Source organism: Bos javanicus, chromosome 7 (assembly GCF_032452875.1).
Source record: "Bos javanicus breed banteng chromosome 7, ARS-OSU_banteng_1.0, whole genome shotgun sequence".
NCBI classification, from domain to species: domain Eukaryota; kingdom Metazoa; phylum Chordata; class Mammalia; order Artiodactyla; family Bovidae; genus Bos; species Bos javanicus.
This window is the reverse complement of record NC_083874.1, coordinates 52,132,765-52,156,944: the sequence shown is the minus strand read 5'-3', so window position 1 is coordinate 52,156,944 and position 24,180 is coordinate 52,132,765. Positions and strand designations below refer to the sequence as shown.

At 46.9% G+C, this 24,180-nt stretch overlaps 1 protein-coding gene across 3 annotated transcripts in view; it reads left to right on the top strand.

Moving 5' to 3' along the window:
* LOC133251391 (protein diaphanous homolog 1-like) overlaps positions 1-22,564 on the top strand; it is a 57,865-nt gene extending 35,301 nt beyond the window's left edge. Inside the window, exons 1-11 of one of the 3 annotated variants that reach the window (XM_061423787.1) lie at positions 5,419-5,578; positions 9,617-9,711; positions 10,035-10,136; positions 10,350-10,589; positions 10,707-10,836; positions 11,557-11,682; positions 12,278-12,441; positions 12,769-12,904; positions 14,773-14,859; positions 19,035-19,078; positions 20,649-20,739. In XM_061423787.1, coding sequence (XP_061279771.1) covers positions 5,434-5,578; positions 9,617-9,711; positions 10,035-10,136; positions 10,350-10,589; positions 10,707-10,836; positions 11,557-11,682; positions 12,278-12,441; positions 12,769-12,904; positions 14,773-14,859; positions 19,035-19,078; positions 20,649-20,687 — 1,308 coding nt within the window. In that variant the 5' untranslated portion in view covers positions 5,419-5,433 and the 3' untranslated portion in view covers positions 20,688-20,739. Of the gene's footprint in view, positions 1-5,418; positions 5,579-9,616; positions 9,712-10,034; positions 10,137-10,349; positions 10,590-10,706; positions 10,837-11,556; positions 11,683-12,277; positions 12,442-12,768; positions 12,905-14,772; positions 14,860-19,034; positions 19,079-20,648 lie in introns of those variants that run through there. The other 2 variants (XM_061423786.1, XM_061423785.1) reach the window with 2 other exon arrangements.
* The last annotated feature ends 1,616 nt before the right edge of the window (positions 22,565-24,180 follow it).

The window sequence follows — 24,180 nt, the reverse complement described above, 5'->3', positions numbered from 1 at the left end:
TCTGCATGTCTAAGGTTGTTGGTATTTCTCCCAGCAATCTTGATTCCAGCTTGCCACTCATCCAGCCTGGCATGTTGCATGATGTGCTCTTGTATATAAGTTAACAGGGTGACAATAAACACTCTTAAAAACAAAAAACACCCTTGTCATTTTCCTTTTTCAATTTTGAACCAGTCAGTTGTTCCATATAAGGTTCTAACTGTTGCTTCTTGGCCCACATACATGTTTCTCAGGAGACAGGTAAGATGGTCTGGTATTCCCATCTCCTTCAGAGTTGTTCACAGTTTGTTATGATCCACACTGTCAAAGGCTTTACTCAATGAAACAGAGGTAGATGTTTTTCTGAAATTCCCTTGCTTTCTCTGTGATCCAGCTAATGTTGGCAATTTGATCTCTGGTTCCTCTACCTTTTCTAAACCCAGCTTGAACATCTAGAAGTTCTTGGTTCATGTACTGTTGAAGCCTAGCTTGGAGAATTTTGAGCATAACCTTACTAGCATGTGAGATGAGTGCAATTGTCCGGTAGTGTGAACATTCTTTGGTACTGCCCTTCTTAGGAATTGGGATGAAGATTGACCTTTCCTAGCCATGTCACCACTGCTGCGTTTTCCAAATTTGCTGACATATTGAGTGCAGCCCTTTAATAGCATCATCTTTTAGAATTTTAAATTCCATCTCTGCTGGAATTCCATCATCTCCACTAGCTTTATTGGTAGCAATGCTTCCTAAGGCCCACTTGACTTCACACTCCAGAATGTCTGGCTCTGGGTGAGTGGACTGCACTCTCATGGTTATCCGGGTCATTAAGATCTTTTTTTGTACAGTTCTTCTGTGTACTCATGCCATCTCTTCTTGATCTGTTCTGCTTCTGTTAGGTCTTTACCATTTCTATCCTTCATTGTGTCAATCTTGGGATGAAATGTTTCTTTGATATCTCCAATTTTTTAAAGAGATCTCTAGTCTTTGCTCTTCTGTTGTTTTCCTCTATTTCTGTGCATTGCTCATTGAAGAAGGCCTTCTTGTCTCTCCTTATTGTTCTCTGGAACTCTGCATGCGGTTGGGTATACCTTTCCCTTTTGCCCTTTGCTTTTCACTTCTCCTCTTTTCTCAGCTATTTGTAAAGCTTCCTCAGACAATCACTTTGCCTTCTCCCCTCTCTTTGGGATGGTTTTGTTGACTGCCTCCTGTACAATATTATGAACCTCTGTCCATAGTTCTTCAGGCATTCTGTTTACTAAATCTAGTTCACCTCCGCTGTGTAACATAGGGAATTTGACTTAGATCATACCTGACTGGCCAAGTGGTTTTCTCTACTTTCTTTAAGCCTGAATTTTGCTATGAGAAGCTCATGATCTGAGCCACAGTCAGCTCCAGGTCTTGTTCCTGCTGACTGTATAGAGCTTTTCCATCTTCAACTACAAAGAATGTAATCAATCTGATTTTGGTATTGACTATTTGGTGATGTCCATCTGTAAGTTGTCTCTTGTGTTGTTGAAAAAGGGTGTTTGCTATGACCAGTTCTCCTGGAAAAATTCTGTTAGCCTTTGCCCTGCTTCATTTTGTATTCCAAGGCCATACTTACCTGTTTATTCCAGGTATCTCTTGACTTCTTACTTTTGCATTCCAGTCTCTTATGATGAATAGGACATCTCTTTTTTCGTGTTAGTTCTAGGATGTCTTGTAGATCTTCATAGAACTGATCAGCTTCTTTGGCATCAGTGGTAGCAGCATAGACTTGGATTACTGTGATGTTCAATGATTTGCCTTGGAAACGAACTGAGATCGTTGTGTCATTTTTGAGGTTACACCCAAGTACTGCATTTCAGGTTCTTTTGTTGACTATGAGGGCTACTCCATTTCTTCTGTGGGATTTCTGCCCACAGTAGTAGATATAACAGTTATCTGAATCAAATTCACCCATTCCTGTCCATTTTAGTTCACTGATTGCTAAGATGTCGGTGTTTACTCTTGCCATCTCCTGCTTGGCCACATCCAATTTACCTTGATTCATGGACCTAACATTCCAGGTTCTTGTGTAATATACTGTTCTTTACTATCATCATTGAATTAATTGGATTTTACTGTCATCACCAGACACATCCATAACTGAGCATCGTTTCCACTTTGGCCCAGGTGCTTTATTCTTTTTGGAGCTATTAGTAGTTATTCTCTGTTCTTCCTCGGTAGCATGTTGGACACTTCCTGACCTGGGGGGCTCATCTGTCAGCAAGAATTCTGGGTTGGTTTGCCATTCGCTCCCCCGGTGGATCACATTTTGTCAGAACCGTCCACTATGACCCGTCCGTCTTGGGTGGCTCTGCATGGCATGACTCATAGCTCGTAGCTTCACTGAGTTAGACAAGTCCCTTCGCCATGACAAGGCAGTGATCCTTTAATCATCATGTAATGTCCCTCATTGTCTCCAGCTATTTTCTTTGCTCCGAAATCTGTTCATTGGATAGCGTATAGCCACTGTACTTTTTTTTTGTTTGTTTATGCTTGCATGGTATATCTGTTTTTAGCCTTTTACATTCAGCCTTTGTATTTGAAGAAGATTTCTTACAGACAACATATTATTGTATCTTTTGTTAACCTACTGTGCCAGTGTTTTGTGTAGGTCTCAGCCTAGCAGTGCTGTTACTTGGGCGTGTCTGGGGGCAATCACGTGGGCCAGTGTTGTGGCTGGACCAGCCTGTGTGGTTCTTACTATGATTGCAAGGTGCACCTCAGCAACACGCATCAGAGAACCCCAAAACACAAGGTTTCACTGCTGGCAGGTCCTGACACAGCATGCCTTAGGCACATGTTAAAGGAGTAAGAAGAGACATGGGTAGGGGGCCACAGGCCATCCCTGCGCTTCAGCCTTTACTGAGGTGGAGGGTGAGATGCCTGGGGTTTAGATCTTTATATTAAAGGTAACTACTGATATGTTACGGCTTAAGTCTGCCACTGTGTTTTCTGTATGTTTCCTCTTTTTCCTTACTTTTCTGTGGGTTTTTTAAAAAATATTTTTTATACCATTTTGATATATTTTTAATGCCTGAGTATATCACTTTATACAGTTTGCTTAGGTATTGCTCTCGGTATTGTATTATTATGTACTTATCCCAGTCTAATGATTTGTGTCTTACCAGTCCGTGTGAAGTATAGAAACTGTATTTCAATTTTGGTCCCTATACCTTCCCCAATTTTTAGACATAATAGTATTTCCTCCACACGGGGATACTCCATTTTGGTGAAACTGGAAGTTGGTATGCTTGTCTTTTATCTGTCATCTTTACTAAATTGTTCATTAGCAGTTCTTCATTACTTCTAGTACTTGTCTTGAATTCTACATATAGTTGTATTTTATTTTTATCTTATCACCAAGCAACACAAGTCTATTTTTCTATTTTTCAACATCAGCAGTGATCTCTGTCTTTCATTTTACTGTATAAATGAGAGATTTACTTGCAGTTTGCCGCTCTGCTTCTAAGTTTTTATGATACAGTCTGGGTGTTTTAAGTCTAAATTTTTATCTGACTACCTCTGATTTTCATTTTTATATGATCTGTCTTTAGATCCTCTCTGACTTCACTCCAGCTCTCCCCCTCATTCCATCCACTCCACCAGTAATGAAGTTTTTGTTTTTCTTCTTTCCATCAGGCTTTTGCATTTGTTGTTCCTGCTGCCTGAATTGCTTTGGTTTCTCACCTTATAAAAGGTTTTTACTGTCATGTGACATTCTCACTAAAACCTTCCCTGGTCACCCCACTCAAGTTATAATTCATCCCCTCATCTAAACCCCCAATTCTCTTCCCTACTTGGTTTTCTTTTCATAGCACTTATGACCACTATGTACTATTTTATCTATTAGCTGATTTATTGTCTGTTTCTCTTTGTTAGAATATAAGTTCCATGAAGGCAGGAGTTTTTCTATATTTTGTTGTATTCCTGGTGCCCGGAACAGAGCCTGGCACATATGGGTACTCAATAAGTCTTTATTTAAATAACTAATCTTCATCTATTGAGCATTTTCCTTCTTCAGTTAGAAGTATCAGGCCAAAGGATGTGTTTTTTATTAATAGTTCTTTGTATCATTTGCCATATAACTTTCTTTTCATTTGTTTTCTTTCTTATTTATTTATACCAGGTAATACTTTTCAATGGTTTAAAACTCAAATAGTATAATAGGGTTTGTGTTGAATAGTATTCCTCCCATGTCCATACTCAAGCACCCTGCTCTTCTCCTCAGAAGCAATTCGCTTTGTCACTTTCTTGATACTCCTTACCAAGATAGTCTCATACAGCTTTCTGAAAAGTTGACAAAATATTTTACAACTGTCTGCCTAGTCCTATTTTCCTTTCTACCTGCTCCTCAGTCCTTCTCAGCGGGCAGTGTACATCATTTTTGAGAGAATGTTACTAGCTAGCTGTCGTGCCAAGTGCTGAGGGAGTGATACAGCGAAGGATTATTTTGCCCATGCTCTTGAAGTTCAAAATCCAAATGGGGTGGGAAGGTATGCACACTTAAAAAGAAACACAGGATTTAAAAAGATCAAGATGATACATGTGAAATATCATGAACATTGAATTATTAATCGTTGAATGAAATCTAAATAACAAATACCAGGAAAATTAGCTCTTCAATGCAGAGAGTGACTCCATTATCAGGGAAGAATACATTGGCTTTGGATAATCTGAGAAGAGTGTAGAAGAAGTATACAGTATACCTTCTGTGTGTGTACGAACATGATACTGAAGATCTTACTAGCAATATATTTTTACGCTGTATTTTCAGAGAAGAATAACAAAGTCTTTCTCTTGTGAAGGAGAGACTATGTTTGCTTATAACAAAGTCAGTGAGAGGACTTGCTGTAAAGATGTATCAGATACAGTGGGGATTCAGGGAGAAATCATAACCATTTGGGGAAATCAAGAAAATGTTTATAGGGAATTCATGATCAAGATAGGTCTTGAAAGAGAAGTAATAATAGCACAAAAGGATAACGCTAGTGGAAGACTCTAGTACAGGGACTGGCAAACCATAACTCTTAAGTGGACCACTTGTTTTTGTAAATAAAATTTCATTGGAGACATAGTCGTGCCCATTGGTTTATGTATAGTCTCTGACAGCTTTCCTGCTGTAGTGGCAGAGTTGAGCTGTTGAAATAGACCACAATAGTCTGCAAAGCCTAAAATACTTACTATTTGGTCTTCTACAGAAAGAATGTTTGCTGTTCCCTACAAGTAGATAGACTCTGGGTGAGAAAGTATTATTAACTATTAAAGAAATGAAAATGGCATATTTATTTCGGCTAGAGAGGGAAGTCACTAATAGAAGATTGGGTGGTTAAAGAGGAGGTTAGCTTTGAGGAACTTTAGTAGGAAGACCATTACGGATAGAGAAGTGAAGGCCTCTCTAGAATGGGACAGTAGTTCCTTTTGGGATAGATGTGGCCTGTCCTTAATCATACTTTTCTAATCTTTCCCTCACTAGCCAAGAAGGATCAGGAAGGTGGAGAAGAAAAGAAATCTCTGCAAAAGAAAAAAGTGAAAGAGTTAAAGGTGTTGGATTCCAAGACAGCCCAGAATCTCTGTGAGTAACTGCGATCCCAGCAATTTGAAATGTGAAGGAGTTCTTCTGAGAGCCTAATTCTGGTGGATCCAGGGTCCCTTGATATGAAACTTAATAATTCTTGCTGTATACTTGGCATTGCATAGTAAATATCTGATATCTACTCCCTTCAATAGTACCACATGGTTGTTAGTATCTAGTTTTATGGTAAGAAAATAAAGGCAATAGGACTGTAAGGAATTTGCCTCGTCACATAGCGAATAAGAGACCGGTCCGAGAGTTAAGCCTCAGGTTTTATTTCAGAGCCCTAAGTATTTCCATTGCATCCATAGAAAATCTAACAAAAATTTTCTACCCATCGCATATTTCCTTCTTTCTCATTTTCTTTTAAGTATTTCCTTTATAGGTGGGTACTGGCATGACTTCAGTTAAATGTAAAATAACTTTGTGGTTAGAACAAATAATGTAAATCCTGTGCTTCTCAGAGTAGGATCAGTAGCTTCAAAGACTTCTGTTCTGAACTTTATCCTTATACTCATAACTCTGTTTGCTGGCAAATTTCAGATCAAAACTCCTCTGCAGAGTTGTTATAGGTTGTATTTAATGATCAGGATGAATGTTCATTTTTTTGTTCACTCTAACTGTCGATCTCCTGACTTTATGTTGAGTAATAAAGATTTAAATATTCGTTCAACAAATATTTGAGGGTCTCCCAGCTTTCAGGCTCTATTAGGCACATACTAGGCACGTGTTCAGAGATGAAAGGGTATGGATTCCATAAAAGCCACTCACAGTGGGGTGACGTGGCTATTGCCCCCATTTTACCAAGTGAGAAAACTAAAGTTCAGATGTTACGACTTAGCCAAGATCACACAGTTAACTTCTGGGTATGTGTCCTCGTTAAGTCAGTAATATAATGAGAATAGTAAGCTTTTACATCATTCTTGACTATATAATATTAGATCATTGACAACAAATATCACTAAGTAGTGTCTGTAGGTAAGTCTTTTTATGGGAACTAAAGTGATGTGAGGCATAATAGTTGCTCTTCTCAAGATTATCTCTAGCAACGTAAAAATGAGTGATTTTTATTTTAGAAAATGATAAAAGACTGTGGGTAGTACATTGTTATTTCCAGTTGAATGATATCAATATGGAAAACAAAATTTAGGAAGAGAATTGAGTTTAGGATGGTCTAGGAAGTATTGTTTAGTGATTCAGTGATTATTAAATGCCTTTTCTATGGCGGGGAGGCAAAACCGAATAAGGTCATCCTCATGAGCCATATGCCTGGTGGAGATGAAAAAGTAAATATGATAATAGCACAGTTTGGTGAGTGCTGTGATGGAGGTGTGCGTGGATGATTATTAGAGCGCTGGGCAAGGTCTGGACCAAGTGGGAGGAGTGCTGGAGGGAGCTCAGCCTCGAGGTCATTCTAAGTGGGTTAAAACTTAACAGCAGACTAAAGGAAGGGTGAGAGCTGGCTTGTCTCATTTCAGGCATAGGGATCAGCGTGTGTGAAGGCACAGAGGCATGAGGTAACATTGTCCCAGTTCAGGAAGTGCAGTAGTTGAGAGCAGCTGAGTAAAGGCCCTTTGTGGGGGAGTGGTGGTTGAAGAAGTTTTCAAGAAGTAGGCTAGATGATACAGACGTCTTGGTAGGCTTAGGCTAAGAGGTATGTATTTTGACCTGAAAACTGTGGAAGTTATTGGAGGGATTTTAATTAAAAAAAGTGAGAGATACAGCCCTCTGTAATTTTGGGGAGGACTACTTCAGCAGTGATTTTTGAGGCTGGATTGCTAGGAGATGGGGAGACGGGAAGATGTGTTATGTTATTGCTTTTAACTAGATGAGAGGTGATCAGGGCTGAAACTGAAGTTGTAAGAATGGATATGAAGGCAGAAGATACCAAGAAGAGAGAATTAATGGAACTTAGTGATTGATAGAGAGGAGAAAGATGTTTTCTTGGGTTAAGATCCCTCTATAGAGAGTGGAACCCTTTATGGAAGTAGAATCTGCTCCTGCTGGATTTTCCTGTCTTTTGTGGGGGAAGTGGTGGACGTGAATGAGAGGCTTAATGGTGGTGGGTAGAAATGATTGATTTAATTTTAGGACAGAATTTAAGATTCCTGTGGGACTCTCCAGGAGTGTATTAGGCATTTGGGTATATCAGGTGGAAGGTCTGACTGGAGATATGAATTTAGGAGGATAGCCTATGAGTCAGAGTTAAAACCATTAATTTACTTTTAAGGTTATTAACATTGAGGAGACAAGTAACAAAAAGGGGAGTCCTCAAAAAAACTGGAAAGGAGCAGCAAGGAAAATAGTCTGACACAGTCCTAAAAGTGGGAGTAGCGGTCGAATAAAATCAGGATCTGGCATTAGGAAAGGCAGTGACCTGGGCAGGAATCATTTCAGTATAGCATCAGTGGTACGAACAGAACTCTGGACTCCATTTGTATTTAAGTCCTGGCTCCAGTCCTTAGTAGCAGTGTGACCTTGGACAGGTAGGTTAAGTTCTTAAGTATTAGTTTCCTTTTCTGTCAAATGCGGCTAATAATACAAACTTACACATTATTATAAATAGGGTTAAATGAGATCATATGTGTAGATTATGTTTATGATACTAGGTCTTACATGGAATATGCACTCAACAAATGATTGTCATTTTTCCAGACTTTGTGGGGACAGAAGAGTTAATGAGAATGTGGAAGAGAGAATAGACTGGTGTTTTTAGTTTCTTTTTTTGTTTGAGATAGAAAAGGTTTGATTATGTGTATAGTTGTCCCTGATATCTGTGGGGTTCCAGGACCTCCAGCGATACCACAGTCCACAAGTACTCAAGTCCTTTATATAAAACGGTGTGGAACAGTCTGCCCTCTGTATCCATGGATGTGGAAGCCTGTCTGTATATGCTGAAGGAAGAGGCCCTTAGGGCCACCTGTGCTGTTGAAACGTGAGAAAAGGCTGGGTGCATGGATATAGTTCTGCTAAACTTAGAGAAGTGTCAGTGTACATTTTCTTCTAGATGATTCCAAAATAGTCCTTACTCAAGCCTTTCCTAGTTCCAGCTTTTCTGGTTCCAGCTGAGAGCCCCAGTGCTCAGTTTTTAAGTGCCATAAGAGAAAGCTTAGCAAGTAATTTGACCAGTACCTTCAATTTTCCACATTAAAAAGAAGCAAGATCTTTTTAGAACAAATAAGGAAGTAGTGGGACATTTGGGAGAACAGGGTCATTTTTTATGGAGGAGCTGGCAAGAGATCATGGACTGGGGACACGCAGAGGGTTCCTGGCCATCATCAGGGCCACTTCATAGAATCTGATCTGTGGTGTCCATCAGCCCAGGTGTAAGGGAAGAAGATGAGATGGCTGGGTTAACCAGGGACTGGAAGGAGGAGAAACCAGAGAGTAAGAATTGTAGTAGTAATAGGGCGGGAGTGAAAGGGCACACCACAGGGTCTGGGTTAAACAGAGAAAGCCAGCTAGAACTGAGACATTCAGAGAAAATGGAATGGTCGTCTCTATCGTGAGAGAGTGTGTGCATGCAAGAGCACGCCGATGAGGTTGAAGAGTCAATTTGGGAACTAGTAAGCGAGAGCTGGAAGGATGAGAAGTGTTTGTTAGGGTGTGGGATATAGCAGTTTAAAAATCAGAGCATTTCAAGGCAGTGGCAGCTCTGAGGATAGTCAGGGAATGAGGAACTAAAATAGAATGGGATGAATGTTTTTGATGTATATAGATAGATCAAAGATTTCCTGTGTGAGCAAAGACAAGGAGTCAGTCACAGTGTTTGTAGAATGTGGTGCTTGGAACAGTGTGGCTGGTGTGTGAGTGATACAAATGTGGGGGTTCACACAGGGGAAAACTGGGAGGTGGGAGCCTGAAACACGGCTCAGAAACCTGGATATTAACTATACAGGCAGTGAGGAGCTGGTGGAGGCTTCTGATCGTGACTTCAAGAGTATTCCTAGGAAAATTGTCCAACGTAGGTTTGTAGGATGGGCTGGAAGGTGGAAGAGACTGAGAAAAACATGTCTTTTGTATCTCATTTCCTGGCAGCAATCTTTTTGGGTTCCTTCCGCATGCCTTATCATGAGATTAAGAATGTCATCTTGGAGGTGAATGAGGCTGTTCTCACTGAGTCCATGATCCAGGTAAGGAGCAGGCTCTTCCTGGCGCTGGCTCTCTGCATCACTCAGCACCAGTCTGTCTCCTCTCTGCTTAGACCATGAGGACTCTCTTAAATATCATTGACTTAAAGAATGCTAGCTTTGGATAAGCTTCCATCCCTCTGGTAATCAGGTTATTTCTGGTATATTTTTCAAAAGTCCTGCCGTCTCACTGGATGCCTCCCCAACCACCTGACCCCAGCCCATGTTTCCTTCTTAGTGGTCCTCAGGCAGAGTGAGGGCCTGACAGGGGGCTCCCATTGTTGGCTCACCCCGCTCTAACTGAGACAATCCCTTCTCTCTTTCAGAACCTCATTAAGCAGATGCCAGAGCCAGAACAGTTAAAAATGCTTTCTGAACTGAAGGACGAATATGATGATTTGGCTGAGTCAGAGCAGTTTGGTGTGGTGGTGAGTGGGGCCTCTGGCTCAGGTTTTCTCTGACTCCCTCTTCCACAAGAGCATCAGGACACTTGCTTCCAGCCTCTTGTCCATTTTGAACCCATCTTTCTTTCTCCTCCCTACGCTGTAACTCAGATCCTGCTATAGGAGGCGTAGGCCTGTATCCTTTCCTTCCTCTTCTCTCTCTCTGCTGGCTGTAGTGGACTCCTTGTCTCTCCGCAGATGGGTGCAGTACCCCGCCTGCGGCCTCGCCTCAACGCCATCCTCTTCAAGCTGCAGTTCGGGGAGCAGGTGGAGAACATCAAGCCCGAGATCGTCTCAGTGACTGCCGCGTGTGAGGAGGTGCGAAAGAGCGAGAACTTCTCTAGCCTCCTGGAGATAACCTTGCTTGTCGGAAACTATATGAATGCTGGCTCCAGGAATGCTGGTGCTTTTGGCTTCAACATCAGCTTCCTTTGTAAGGTGAGCGGGACAATGGAAGGGAGGCCGTGGCCTCCAGGAGCCCAATATGGCAGACTGCTGTTGGTCTAGGTGGCCTTGGGTGTCAGGACTCACCCTCTTCCCCTTTTCCCCTCCAAGCTTCGAGACACCAAGTCCACAGATCAGAAGATGACATTGTTGCACTTCTTGGCTGAGTTGTGTGAGAATGATCATCCCGAGGTCCTGAAGTTCCCAGACGAGCTTGCCCACGTGGAGAAAGCCAGCCGAGGTGAGGCAGATTGGGATGAAGCTAGAAGGGGGTTCCAAGCCCCAGAAATCTCTGCTCAGGGCAGGGAAAGAATCAATCTAGATTTTAGATCATTTTCAGTTTAGACAGTTGTAAGGAGGAATGGGAGGATGCTGGTGTGGTGTCTAAGCCACAGGGAGGGGTATGGGGCAGAAGAGGAAGTAGGAAAGCTCCATGTGTGCGAACGGGAAGCACTCTTCCCCTTTAGGAAAACATCAGACACCAGGAAGCAACTGGAGGAAAGAAAGGTAGGTGTTTGTCGTTTAAGTCAACAGCTTTTCTTATTCAGAAAGCATAGACTGGAATAACAAAAACCAGGCCTCGCCATTCTGGGACTAGGCAAAGAAAAAGCAGCATTTCGTAGAAATGGGAACAGATTTCTGCCCTCCCTTTGTATTTCTGTTTATGTCTCCTTCCTCTCAAACCCTGTTCTCTAAAATAAATGAGAACAAGACCCTGAGGGATTTCATAGATTGTTGTTAAATTAAATGAAGCCTCTCTTCTCTTCTTAGTATTATGAAGGTTGGAGGTTTAATCATCAAGTAATTTTAGTTTCACTGGAAAAATGTGTGAAACAATTGGAGAGTACATAAGAGAACTAAAATAATTAAGTACAGACCATAGCTGTGCCCTGAAGGACAGAGTAGGGTCTTGAGGCTGGAGGTAGTGAGCTCTTGCTGTCTGTTTCTGTGTCTACTTTAGTTTCTGCTGAAAACTTGCAAAAGAACCTAGATCAGATGAAGAAACAGATTTCCGACGTGGAACGTGATATTCAGAATTTCCCAGCTGCCACAGATGAGAAAGACAAGTTTGTTGAAAAAATGACCATATCCTTTCTTGAAAGGAGGGAGTTGCCACCTAGGAAAAGAAAACTTCCCATGGAGGGAGACAGGATAAACTGACGGCATACAATTCTTCCTCTTCAGAAAATGTGTTTCGCTAAGAACAGTTATTGAAAGCACTCTCATTGTTGTGTTTTGCATCAAGCCTTGCAGATAAAGTCTAAGTCTGCTTTGAGACCTTGCTCCCCGCCCCATCACACACACACACCATATCCCCTCCCCGCCCCTTCCCAAAGATGACTACTGCCACTGGACTTCTGATTTGCAATCTGATGAATTTATTTTCATGAAAACTGCATTGTATTGCCTTAGCATTTAATATGTTTTGGCCCCGTTTCCACAGCAGTAGATGCAGAACAGTCTCTTTTTTGACTTGCCAGCCCCTGTTCTGTAGGAATACCATAGTCAATGGTGTACTATTTCCCTGTTTGGATGTTTTAATTGCTTCCGGGTTTTGCTAATATGAACAGTGCTGTGCTACGCATCCATGTGTACAGATAGCAGTACGCACATGTGAGTGTTCGCAGGGCTGGAGAAGCTGGTCTGCTTCCTGGTGTTGGTCCTTGACTTGCTGCTGCACAGCTTTGTGAAGGATGCGCAGGAACAGTACAACAAGCTGCGGATGATGCATTCCAACATGGAGGCGCTCTACAAGGAGCTGGGCGAGTACTTCCTCTTTGACCCCAAGAAGTTGTCTGTGGAAGAATTCTTCATGGATCTGCACAACTTTAAGAATATGTTTGTGGTAAGCAGGGATGGCCTTCCTTGGTGGCTCAGTGGTAAAGAATCTGCCTGCCAAGCAGGAGACAAGAGTTCAATCCCTGGGTCGGGAAGATCCCCTGCAGAAGGGAATGGCAACCCACTCTAGTATTCTTGTGTGGGAAGTCCCATGGACAGAAGAGCCTGACCAGCCTACAGTCCATGGGGTTGGAAGAGTCGGACACAGGGAGGCCTGCGAAGTGGTGCTTCTGTCCATCTTTCTCACTTTCCACTGGGTTCATGTTGGTTGGTGGTGGGTGTGCACATGTGTGAGTGCCTTCGTGCCCATGTGTTCACTCCCCTCTCCCCCTAGCAAGCTGTCAAGGAGAACCAGAAGCGGCGGGAGACAGAGGAGAAGATGCGGCGAGCAAAGCTGGCCAAGGAGAAAGCAGAGAAGGAGCGGTTGGAGAAGCAGCAGAAGAGAGAGCAACTCATAGACATGAATGCTGGTGAGAAGCGAAGGGCCGATGGGCTGAGACAGGATCAGTTGGAAGGCTGCTCTGTCTAGAATCTAGAGGCCAGAGCACAGCTCATGTCTGAGCACAGCTCCTGGCAGATGCTGCTGGCAGCCTTCTGCCTCCACGGTCCTGACGCTGGACTTTAACCGTGGCTCTGAACACACACGCTCCAGCGCTCCACTCTGTCTTTTCCCTCCTTTGCTGTCCTGCACTATGTCTCGTCTCTGCAGTGACTTAGTGTTGCTGTAATATGTATACTTGCCTTCTGCTTGTCCAAAAATTTCCCTGTCCGGTTTTCATACCCTCTACAACATCTTGTGCTCTTTCCCTCAGATTGTGTTCCTGGCCCTGCTCCTGTCTTTTAATGGTTTGTCTTCCCTTTCTGCTTATTTCGCCAAATGTTGTGTCCCCAGGACCTTCGCACGGTTGTACCCACCTATCAGACTGTAAATGGACTGCACTTCTGCAAAGGGGGCAGGGGAGCTGGCCACCTTCTTCTTTCTTCAGTGGACTTTGTATTTCACTCTCAGAAGCATGTCTTTGTTGAAACATATGGCCTCAATTACTGGCCCTCTGTTTCCTGTTTCTGCTTCTTTCCTGCTGCCGACTCCCTGCGCTCTCTGGCTGCTCTCTCTGTGGGCAGCGGAAATTCAGCATCCATTACATGGCCCTGAGCTGATGCCACCCTTCTTGACCCCGAGGGGCTACGAGCCATCTAAGTAAAGAGGTTCTCCGGGCTGCTGGGTCTGGCAAGAATCAGTGCTGTGCTGAGCACAAGGGGTGAGGGGCTCTAGCATTTTTGCTCGCAGGGACTTGACTTTGGCCACTCCTGTTGTGGTATGATTAGGGACCTGAAGCACCCTGCATTTCTATTTTTTCTTTATATTTTTTTGGGAAGCAGTTCCCCTGCCCTTACTCCAGTTGTATGTAAGCCACAAACTTTGCTCTAATAATAAACAAGCCCACGTGAGGTATATCCTTCACCTTTCCCCCCTTCTCCCCAAGCCTCTAGAGTTTGTGCCTAGTTATTGTTTAGGGTGTAATAGGGAAAGGTGGAGTCCAGCTGATTTGTGGGATGAAGGCTGCACACATCATCAGTCAGCACAGGGGACCCTGCCCTGGACCACGTCCCCAGGGCAAATAAATGAGGTTGGAATGTAGGTCAGCTGCACTGGTGGCATTCAGCCAGCAGGTGGCGCTGGGAGCAGTGAGTCCAGCTTTACAGCTGGCAGCCTGCTGGCTCCTAGGGATTTCAGTTTAAGATTTCACCACCCTTAGCTGTTGCCATGGAAACAGAGCCGAGCTGGAATAAGGATTCTACATTAACTCTTTGTATTCCAACCAGCAGCTCCTCTTAGATTCTGAGCTGACTTCAGGAAGATGCAGCCACTGGGGGCAGTACTTAAGTGAAATGCACTCTTGAGAGGTGGTCTCTCCTCAGCCCTGCTCTGAAACTGGAACCAGGCTTTCCATGAGGGGTTTATGTAGGATAAAGAGAGTGACCTAGTTCCTTATTAACTTCATAATCCCAGCCTCTGTACTCACCCCAGTCTTAGAGTCGGGCAGTTCTCTGTGCTGGTTTTGATGGGGATGGGAAGGGCGGCGGCACTGCAGGAACATTATCCAGGGTCTGCAGTGGCTGGTAGCCAGTGAAACCTAATGTTTTAACCATTTGCAAACAGACACAAGTAAACATGGACTGTGAAACCTGAGATTGAGCCCGCTGTGTGCTGAGCCCCCAGAAACTGTGGATAAGGGCAAGCTATACATACAGCGGAAATGCATTTTTTTGTGTGGGGCTCAACCCATGGATGCTGCTCAGGCTGAAAAGCTTACATCTCCATCTTTGTTCACGACAGAGGGTGATGAGACAGGTGTGATGGACAGTCTTCTGGAAGCCCTGCAGTCAGGCGCAGCATTCCGACGGAAGAGAGGACCCCGTCAGGGTAAGTCAGCAAATGGAGCCCAGCCTGGGTGCTGAAGGTGAAGCCTCTCTGCTCCTGCTCATTTTAGGCTAAGAGCAGGTGATGACGTTCTGAGGGTTTATAAACTTCCCCACAATGTCCCTGCATGTAGAGTGGATTATCCAGTCCTCTTCTAATTGTTAGAAAGGACTGACGTGGAGAACTAGGATTTGCGGGACTGACAACATACTACATTTGGTTATTCTTACATTTCTCTTCATTCTTGAGGCAGAAATGTAGGCTAAGCATTGTGCAAGACACAGATATGGGTGGGCATCTGGGTAACAAAAAATTGATGTAAATTCAAAACCATACATTAGATATAGGAATACAAGGAAAATAAGTGTCCTTACTCTCAGTTTCACAAACAGAAGACACAGAGGATAATAGTTCAGAATCCTATAGAGAGAAGGCTGGGTGTCATTCTCTCCAGATGTGTTAAATAAGGATGTGGAGGAGCATCTTGACCGAAGCTCATGCCGTGTCTGAGAACCTCCTTTTCCCGAGGGCTAGTCAGGCTGTACCGCTCTCACCGTCCCTGTTTACCGCCCCCCTCACCTGCCTTTCAGAAGATTTAAGTGGATTACGTTGAGCCAGAGCCTCTAAGAAGAATTATGGGGATAGGACAAATGATCCAGGCATTAGTGTGGGGAAGGATCACAGATAAATCGCCTTTGAGGAAGTGTATAGTGGGCAGAGACTGTTCCAGAAGAACGTAGGTCCAGAGCTCCTCCTCACAACCTGCACTGCACAGTCTGGTGAAGGCCCTTTAGGACTGGGAATGTGGGCTTCCTTCCTAGGTTGAAGGGTGGGCATTACAGAAAAGGCGGCCTTAAGCTTTGTTCCCTATTCCCTGGCCGATGCGTTCTGTAGGCCTGTGTGATAGGAACTTCACTTCAAGGCTGTTGTACAGGTTGTGCGGTTTGCTTTGGCCACTGCTGAGCTATTAACAGTGACATCTGTAGGCCGATGGCACCTGCCTTAGCCTGTTAAGAGGACCTTACAATCCAGGGCATGGAGTATGCTCGCCCCACACAGTGCCCTGGCCCAAACACTGGATCACTATGAGAATGCCTGCCTGTTTCTGCCAATATGCTGAATACCCGGAGGGAAATTCCCTACTGAGGGCCCTTCTGTATGACTTCAAAACCTTCCCAAACAGAAGAATGTCTAGTTAGAACTCTGTTTGCTGGCATCCTCTGCGTACAGCCTCTCTAGAGGAGGAGAGGTGAGTATGGTGGGTTTAGATCTTCGGAGATACACGTTTGGTCTTCTAGATCTGGGTGTGGTAGAGTGTGAACTAGTAGTATTTTTTGCGTTTAGTCTTTAGAGAGTCTTGTGACATTGTTTCCTCCCCACCATATAAGGTGATGTGGCCTGACATTAAGCGTTTCCAGATAAAAACACACCACCTCTCCCTGTTTTCCTCCATCCTGTTAGCTAACTGCCAGCCTTCATCAGACTTGAGGTGGGGAATTCCCTTTTCATTTTCTTCCAGTGGAACTGAACCAGAATCCCAGATGCTTCCTGAACACAGGGAACCAGACATCAATGGCTTCCCTCTCCTGGGGATGCCCCATTGCCCACTTCTTCCCAGGTGGGAAACCAGGACTTACAGGCCGAAGCAGCAGGGATTTTGGTAAAACCTAACCTGTCAGCAGAAGACCTGAATTAGTCAAAGTACTGTTTCCCAGTGCAAAAAGGAGGAGGAGGAGACTTAGGTGAAAATGACAACTACATGCTTTTAGAATTGGCTCCATCCTTATCTTTCTGGGCTCTGGGGTCACTAAACACACTGGACATATCTGGGAGAAGCTCTCAGGGGAAACATTTCCTGTTACTCTGATAAGCCCTGTAGACATTGGTACATTCACTTCCGAGTAAGTGGCTTGGAGCCATGAAACAGAAGGCCAGGCAGCACAGTCGAGCACCGAGAGCACAGGTCTAGACGGGGTCAGAAGACCCAATGTCAGATCTAACTGATGCTGTCTAGATTACTCGAGACAAGTTTCTGGGACTCAGTTTCTTCATGTCTAAGAGGAGAGTTGGGTTAAGAGGAGAAAAGAAAGGTTGGACACAGAAGGCCACACTGTAAAACTGTAAAGGCTTTGGTGACTGGGGTTTTCCCTGAGTGGCTACTGGACATAGTTGATTCACCCTTTGCTTGGCTGTCTCTGACTACTGCTGCCGACTGGCTGCCCTGAACCAAAAAACCAGAGTGCTGTCACACAGGTCTGCCTCACAGCCCTCTTCAATCCCAGAGAGGCAGCTGTCCATAGTCAAAGACACTAGCTTCTGCCCTCGGATTTAAAGGAATGTTTTAAAAAATCTTCTGGTCTCTGGAGACCCGAGGGAGTGACCAGTGTACAAAGACCCATTGAGGAGCTGGAAGAGGAGAGTGACTATCAGGGCTGGTTCATTAAAAGTGACATGTAAACTGCTGTGATCTGCAGGGCGTGGGAGAACAATGCTGTGAGTGTCAGGGGGAAGAATCCATGTGATTGTATTACAGCAGATATTTCAGGCTGTCTGAGTCAGCTTCTGGTTTTAGTGACTCAACTTTATCTCCATGTCTGAACTGTGGCTTCTTATATACAGGCCATCTGCTCACTGGGATAAAAGTGAAGGGAAGAAAGAAATTCATCTCCGTCTGCCTTTCCTTCCCCCTGCCACTTCCCAGCTTCCTGCTAAGCTCCCCCTACACGGATAGAACCTTAGAGTTGGGACCAGCTCTAAAGATCTCCAGTGTTTAGCAGCTCACCTTCTCTTAGGTAACAGGGCTTGAAATCCAGGTAAGGTCTTGCCAAGATCTGCTGGTAGAGCCAGAACTGGAGCCTGCTTTTATGAATCCAGGTCCAGGACTCTTTCCACAAGGCCTGTGTGAGGAGCAGGAAATGATGGTGAGCCCTCTGTGTGGGCCAGAAATACTCTTACACTCTCCTTCTGCCAAGGAGAGCCTGGATGTGGTGAAATCGGTTCAGGGAAATTTCCAATGTCCACATGTCTAGAGAACTTAAGAGTGTTTCCTCTACCACCACTTATATCTCCCTCCACTTGTGTATTAATAAAAATAGGACAGGAATTAGTGCTTCAGACAGGGCTGAGCTCTTCAGGGGCGACGACTGCGCACCTGCCCCAGTTTCCTCTTCCCTAAGGAAGCTCGTTAACAAGAGTGCTTCCTCCAGAGTAGCAGTTCCTAGCCTGTGTTTTATAAATACCTTTTTCTAATTCATCTATGCCTGATTTTGCTGGTGTTTTTATCTGGCTCAGCCCTAACGTGTAGGGATCTGGCCTAAGAGAGCTTTGACCAGTGTCTCAAGGTTAGGGCTCCCTGGTCCCATAGAAGCAAAATATGCTTCTGCAGCTACTTTTCAATAGTCTCAACAAGTACGCAAGTTAGGGAAAGGCTCGGAGGGCATCTGCTGGAGGGTCAAGCTGCGGCCCTGAAGCTGGGGTGGCGGCCAGGATTCCTTGATCCTGTTCCCAGTTCCCACAGGAGTTTTCTTGTTCTGACCTTAGGCCACATCAGGTATCCCCACTTTCTAGGCTTAAAAGGGAAATTTTGGTCTTTCCCAACTTACCCTCCACTCCATTTTTATGAATCTGTAATGCATCAGCAGCTTTTTTAATCTAGAAGAATATAGAGACATGCTTGACTAGGTACAAACTGGTATCTTCTGAGTTGAGAGAAAGAAACCCAAGAGAGAAACAGCTAAAGATACTTCCCACTTGAATTCTGACTTTGCCCATGTTGTCCAAGATGAATGCTCCTGTAGTTCCTTTTCCCTGGGTCCAGAGTCAGGAAGTAGTATTTTAACATGTACTTAGCCCTTGAGTCACATACAAACAAATATAATTGGAATATTTTCTCAAGTGCTGGTGACTGAATTCGAAGAATCAGCCACCACCTTTCTGGACATGAGAAGTAGGGTCCTAGAGGAGGGAGTATTTCAAAAAAGAGCAAAAACCAAGCAGGTGTGAAGCAGATTTTGCTGGAGATAGAAGACCATCCTGGTCGCACTCCCATGGGCCCCTTCCCTCCCTGCTCAGTCCCTGAGGCAGCATCACAAGGGATGTGAAATCCTGTGGTCTCCGCCGCATGCCTTCCCCCTGTGCCTGTCAGCCAGGCTCTTCACTGGTCTTTCTCCTCTTATTAGACAATCCCAGTCCCTGGGAGGAGGAGGAGGAGATCTATAAATTGGTAACCTGTGGGCATGCCGTGTGCTCCCTCTTACCTGTGTGTAGATTTGGTCACGCTTCTGCAGAGGCCGACAGCCCTGGGGAAAGCCTGGGCCCCCTGACCCTGTTTGGCTTCCGTCCCACCTCAAGCTTTTTGCTGGTCCCAAGAAGGCAGGGTGGACGCTTGCTTCACCTGGCTCTTCAGGACCTCTTCCTGCTCACACCCGCTGCTGCCCTGTCCTGCACTCGAGAGTGTGGCCTTCTGTCCTCTGTCTGCTTCTTCAAGGTTTAGGCGCTGCTTTCTCCACCCAGCTTCCTGTGACCCAGAGCTGGGTTTTTTGTTATTTTAATTGATGTATCAATCACATTCCTAAAATGCACCCCTTTAAAGTATACAGCTGTGGTTTCAGTATACTCACAAGGTTGTGCAGCCATCACCACTAATTCCAGAACATTTCATCACCCCCAAAAAAGACCCCATGCCCATTAGCAGTCACACCCCCTTTAACACCTCCCCCAGGCCCTTGCAACCACACATCTACTGTCTCTGGATTTGCCCATTCTAGACATTTCATAGAACGGGAATTACAGCATCTGTGGCCTTTGTCTCTGGCTTCTCTGACCCCAAGCAGGCTGCTCTTTGTGCCCCGCAGTCTCTCTGGGCCACTCTGAGGCCAAGCGGCAGACAGCTGGAGACAGGCTCGGTCCCAAGGATCGGCTTTCTGCTTGAGGATACAGGACCAGGAACGTGGAGTCTCTGAATTAATGAGTGTCTGGGACAACTCCCAGCAGTTAGGACAGGAACTCGTGGAGGGACTGGTTCTTCTCTTCCTATTTAGGGTGGCCACTGAAGCTTCACTAGCCCTTAGCCTGTCAGGCTGAGGCCTCTGTAGGGTTCCTTCTGGCCTCCCCAACATACCTTCCCTCACCCTTCTCCATTCACACACCCACACACACTGCACACCTGCCCTTGGCCTTTGGATCACCACTGCTGCCCTTGAAGAGCTGGACAAGAGCTCGCTGCGTGGGCATGGCCCAAGTGGGAGGGTTGAACACAGGTGGGGTGGCCTCATGTGTGACAGTGCACGGCTGCTGCTCCTCTCTGCAGGAGCCCTTCTGGCCGCCACACAGCCTTCCCTGCCCTGGGCTGGCTGACAGTGATTTTGGCCTAGGAGCTTCCATGAGGACTGCCAAGAAAACAAAATACTACTATTGTTTACTAAGCTTGAGTCTGTTTACATCCAATGACTCTCCAATGAGAAAACAGATTTTGAGTACTTATCGCTCTCCCTGCTGATACTTGAGCCCCGCTCTGTCTGCAGAGCTGTATTTACACTCTTGTACTGCTTGTCACAAAGAATGTGAGAGCCAGACTTGCTCTCCCGCTTGCACCGTGCTCTGCCCCCACTCCTGCCCCCACAAAGGTATCTTCCATGTGTTCTTGGCTCTCTCCCCGTCCTGTACAAGAAGGGCCTCTGAACTGACCTGGCCAATGCGTGTGCATGGCTTCTGGCCGAGTATCTGCCGTAGAGATGGAGAGGGATTGGAAACTGGCCTTCTGTGGACAGGATGGCTCGTGTCTTCTCTTGCAGGTGTCAGGAAGGCAGCGTGTGCAGCCACATCTCAGCTAGTCTCAGAGCTGACCAAGGAGGATGCCATGACCTGTGTTCCTGCCAAGATGCCTAAGAAGAGTGAGGAAGTCCCCACCATCCTCGAGGAGACCACAGAGTTGCTCGGCCGTGCAAGCTAAGCCAGGTCCTGGGGCCACGGCAGCTCCTCAGTGGAGCCCCCGACTGTCCCGCCTGCAGCATGTACCTGAAGGGTCGCGGAGGTGTTCCTCTGCGGTGGCCGCTCCCATCACCCTGACCCCACCTTACTCTCCGGCATGCTGCTCTCTGCCCATCGCACACAGCTTCAGCTGCCTGGAGGCCAGAAGTGTGGGGGGCCCAAGCCCAACCGGGGCAGTCCTGGCTCGTTACCAAAGCAGGCTCCGTGTTTGCTGCCTTAACCCCAAGTGTCTCCACTGTTCTCCAGGGCCTCATCTCAGACAAGGCCCACCTGCTCTCTCAGCCCCTGCCTCTCTAGTGGGCTTTGCCTAGGTCAATTGTGCTGGGTTTGTGCTTTTCTGTTGTGTGTTCTCTGGTCCTGAGAGCAGCATGGGCTTAGGAACCTCTGGGCTCCATCCCCCAGCTCTGCTCTGCCTGCCCCGGCTCCTGTTGTCTATTATTGGTGGGGAGGCACTGGGAGGTGCTTCCAAGGAAGTGGGGAGCAGATCCCCCTCCCACCCCACCATTTGAGAAAGACCTCCCCAAACAAGGAGGATCTGCCTAGGCCAGGGCCTGGGGGCGGGCAGGCAGGCAGGGCAGGGTGGGGCGGAGCCGCCCCCAGCCTGCTGCCGTGCTGTGCACCTGCCCTGGCCTCTCTCAACCCTCCCCCGTACCAGCCCCCAGCGGCTGAGCCACGGGCCCTCCTCACGCCCTCCCCAGAGCTTTGGTCTCATCTGAAAGTGTGGGCTGTCCTGTGACCATCCCCACACCTTACCCTCTGTCTCCAAGGAAAGGGGAGGTGGAGCCTCCTGGTTGAGAAATTGTTTTGCAAATGGATCTATTTTTATATGAATTTTTTTTTTTAAAGAAAAATAAGCCTTCCTCCTTTCACCTCCATAATATAAGAGGCTTTGATGGCAGGTTCCAGAGTCCCTGGGATTTCTCACCACAAGCCTCAATTCTGAGCAAGGCCCTGGACCTCCATTCAGCCCTGAAGCCTCTGGGCCCTCAAGGCCAGTGTAGACTCTCACCCCCAACATCTGACTTGGGGGCCAGAGGCGGCTCTTCTCTGGTTGAGCTGGACCAGGCCTAAGCGTAATAGGAGCTCTCAAACAACAAAGAGTTTTTATAAATTTAATATATTTATCAAGCCAAATGTGCAGATGCTAACTGGACGCTCTGGAGAAGTGGGCCCAGGGACGCCCCACCCTGTTCTCTCTTCAGCAGTGGGAAGGCCACATATTTCGGTGGCCACAGCCACAGGAAGCTCAGATTCTCTGGCTAAAGGTAACACTTTGCCCTCCTGTGCTCCTCTTAGCTTCCCGCCACCCCCAGGTAGGGGGCGAGAATGGCACTGGAAAGGCCTGGCCCTAAAGTATAGTTCTTAGAGCAAGGGGAGCTTAGGAGACCTCAGGCGCCCCCAGGGAGGCCTTGAGGCTGGGCAGAAGGGTTCTGGTTGCTAGAGCCTGTGTGCAAAGGGGCGCCAGCAGCCCCCCTGAGCTAGTGCTGGGAGGACTATGGTGGGGGGGGGGGGCTGCTACTCCCCTCAGTCCCCTCCTCCCTGCTGACATCTGGGGCTTTGACCCTTTCTTTTTTAATCTACTTTTGCTAAGATGCATTTAATAATAATAATAAAGGGACAAAATGCAAACCTGTTTCCCTCGCCTCTTGGGCTTCTGGGATGTCATCACCTCCAGTTTGTTGGGTTTGTCTCCAACTGTTAATAAAGCATTGAAACAGTACTGCCTTACAGCTTCCTTGTGAATTTCTGCACTCTTCACTGTCATCCAGGCTCCTCCCCGGTTGTCCTGCCTCAAGCCTGTGACTGACTTGACAAATCATCAGAAGGGTGGCGGCACCTTTGAGTGCTGGATGGGTGCAGGGCTGGCTGCCTCTGTAAGGGAGTGGGGCCCCAGTTCAGCCCCTGCCCTTCTGCATTGCTGCCTGTTAGCTCAGAACCCTTTTCTGGGACTCCACCCCCACCTCCCCATGACTCCAGACCTCACCTGCAGTTTCCTGGCAGTACCTAGGACTCTCTTGCTAAGGGAAGCCTGTGACTGCCATTCTCCCACATTCCCCTCCCTGTGGACACACTTGGTGGCCACAGACCACCTTCCCGGCTAGGGCTTACCCTGGGGTGGGAACCTGAGCCTGCCCAGTAGAGGCCAAAAGACAGACGTCTTGATACTCAGACTTGCTTGAGCACGCAGTGGCCTGCACAAAGAAACCTTACAGACCAGACCAGGATAGACAAGGCGGGGCTTGGAGAGGACAGGAGGCCATTTGGGCAGCTCTGGAACTAAAAGCCTCATTAGGTAGCCTTGCAGCCTGGGCAGCTCTCTCTCCAGGATGTCTGGGGATGTGGAGGTGGGCTCCCTGCGTCCTTCCTCCCTACCCCCGGGGGCCATGCGTTTCTGGCTTAGGCCGCACAGGCACACGCACCAATGAGGGGACCAACCACAGCTGCTCACACGCTCTGCTCTGCCAGTCTCCTGCCGCACCTGGAATACAACCAGGGCGACACCCCGCCCTCTGCAGCCTGGCTCTCAGAAACAACACCCTGCTTGCATCTCAGGCCGTGCACACCACCCTTCCTCCCCCGCAAGAAGGCCGCCCCCAGAAGCTTATGTGGAAGGCTCGGTTTCCATGACAACAGACTTAAGGCGCTGGCAGACGCTTGACCCGCTCCAGGAGTACACAGGATGTCCAGAGACAGCCACCCCCACCCTGCCGCTGGGCATGCCCTCACCCTCACCGACCCGGCCTGATAACCCTAGTGGGTCTTTCTATCCTTCCGCGCCTTCTGGCCTTTCCTCCCACTCTGTTGCCTGCAGCTTTGGCAGCAGCAACCTCCAATCCATCTTTCCTTGGAGGCGGCGGGAGGTGGGCTAGGCCAGTAGTAAAAGCGCCGAGAAAGGAGGGAGGCCGTTTGGTTTGCGGGTAATCCGATGTCAATCCGATGTCCGGCGTGCCCTCTGTCCCCTGGACGCCCCCCTCCCCCTTTCCTGCACACACGCAAGGAAGCGGCGAACCCTGCGTTTCCATGGCTTTGCTACAGAGTGTAACCTAGAATGTGAATTCCAGATGGGAAATCAGGGGCAAGCTGTTCACTGGGCTTCTGGCATTCCCTCCCTCCCACCCTCGCGGCATTCCCAAGCCCCCTGAGGTGGGGGGAGGGGTGGGGGTGGAAGAGGGCGGGCAAAGGAGAGTCCACCCTCCTCCCGCGCAGCCGGGAGGGCGCTCAGAGTGGTCACTTGAGCAGGGAAGGGGCGGAACTCGGGAAGCGTCCACGGCCCCCGCTCCAGCTCTGTGTTCAGCGCGCGCCGCCCCCTCGCACGGGTCTGCTCTTCTGCCTGGA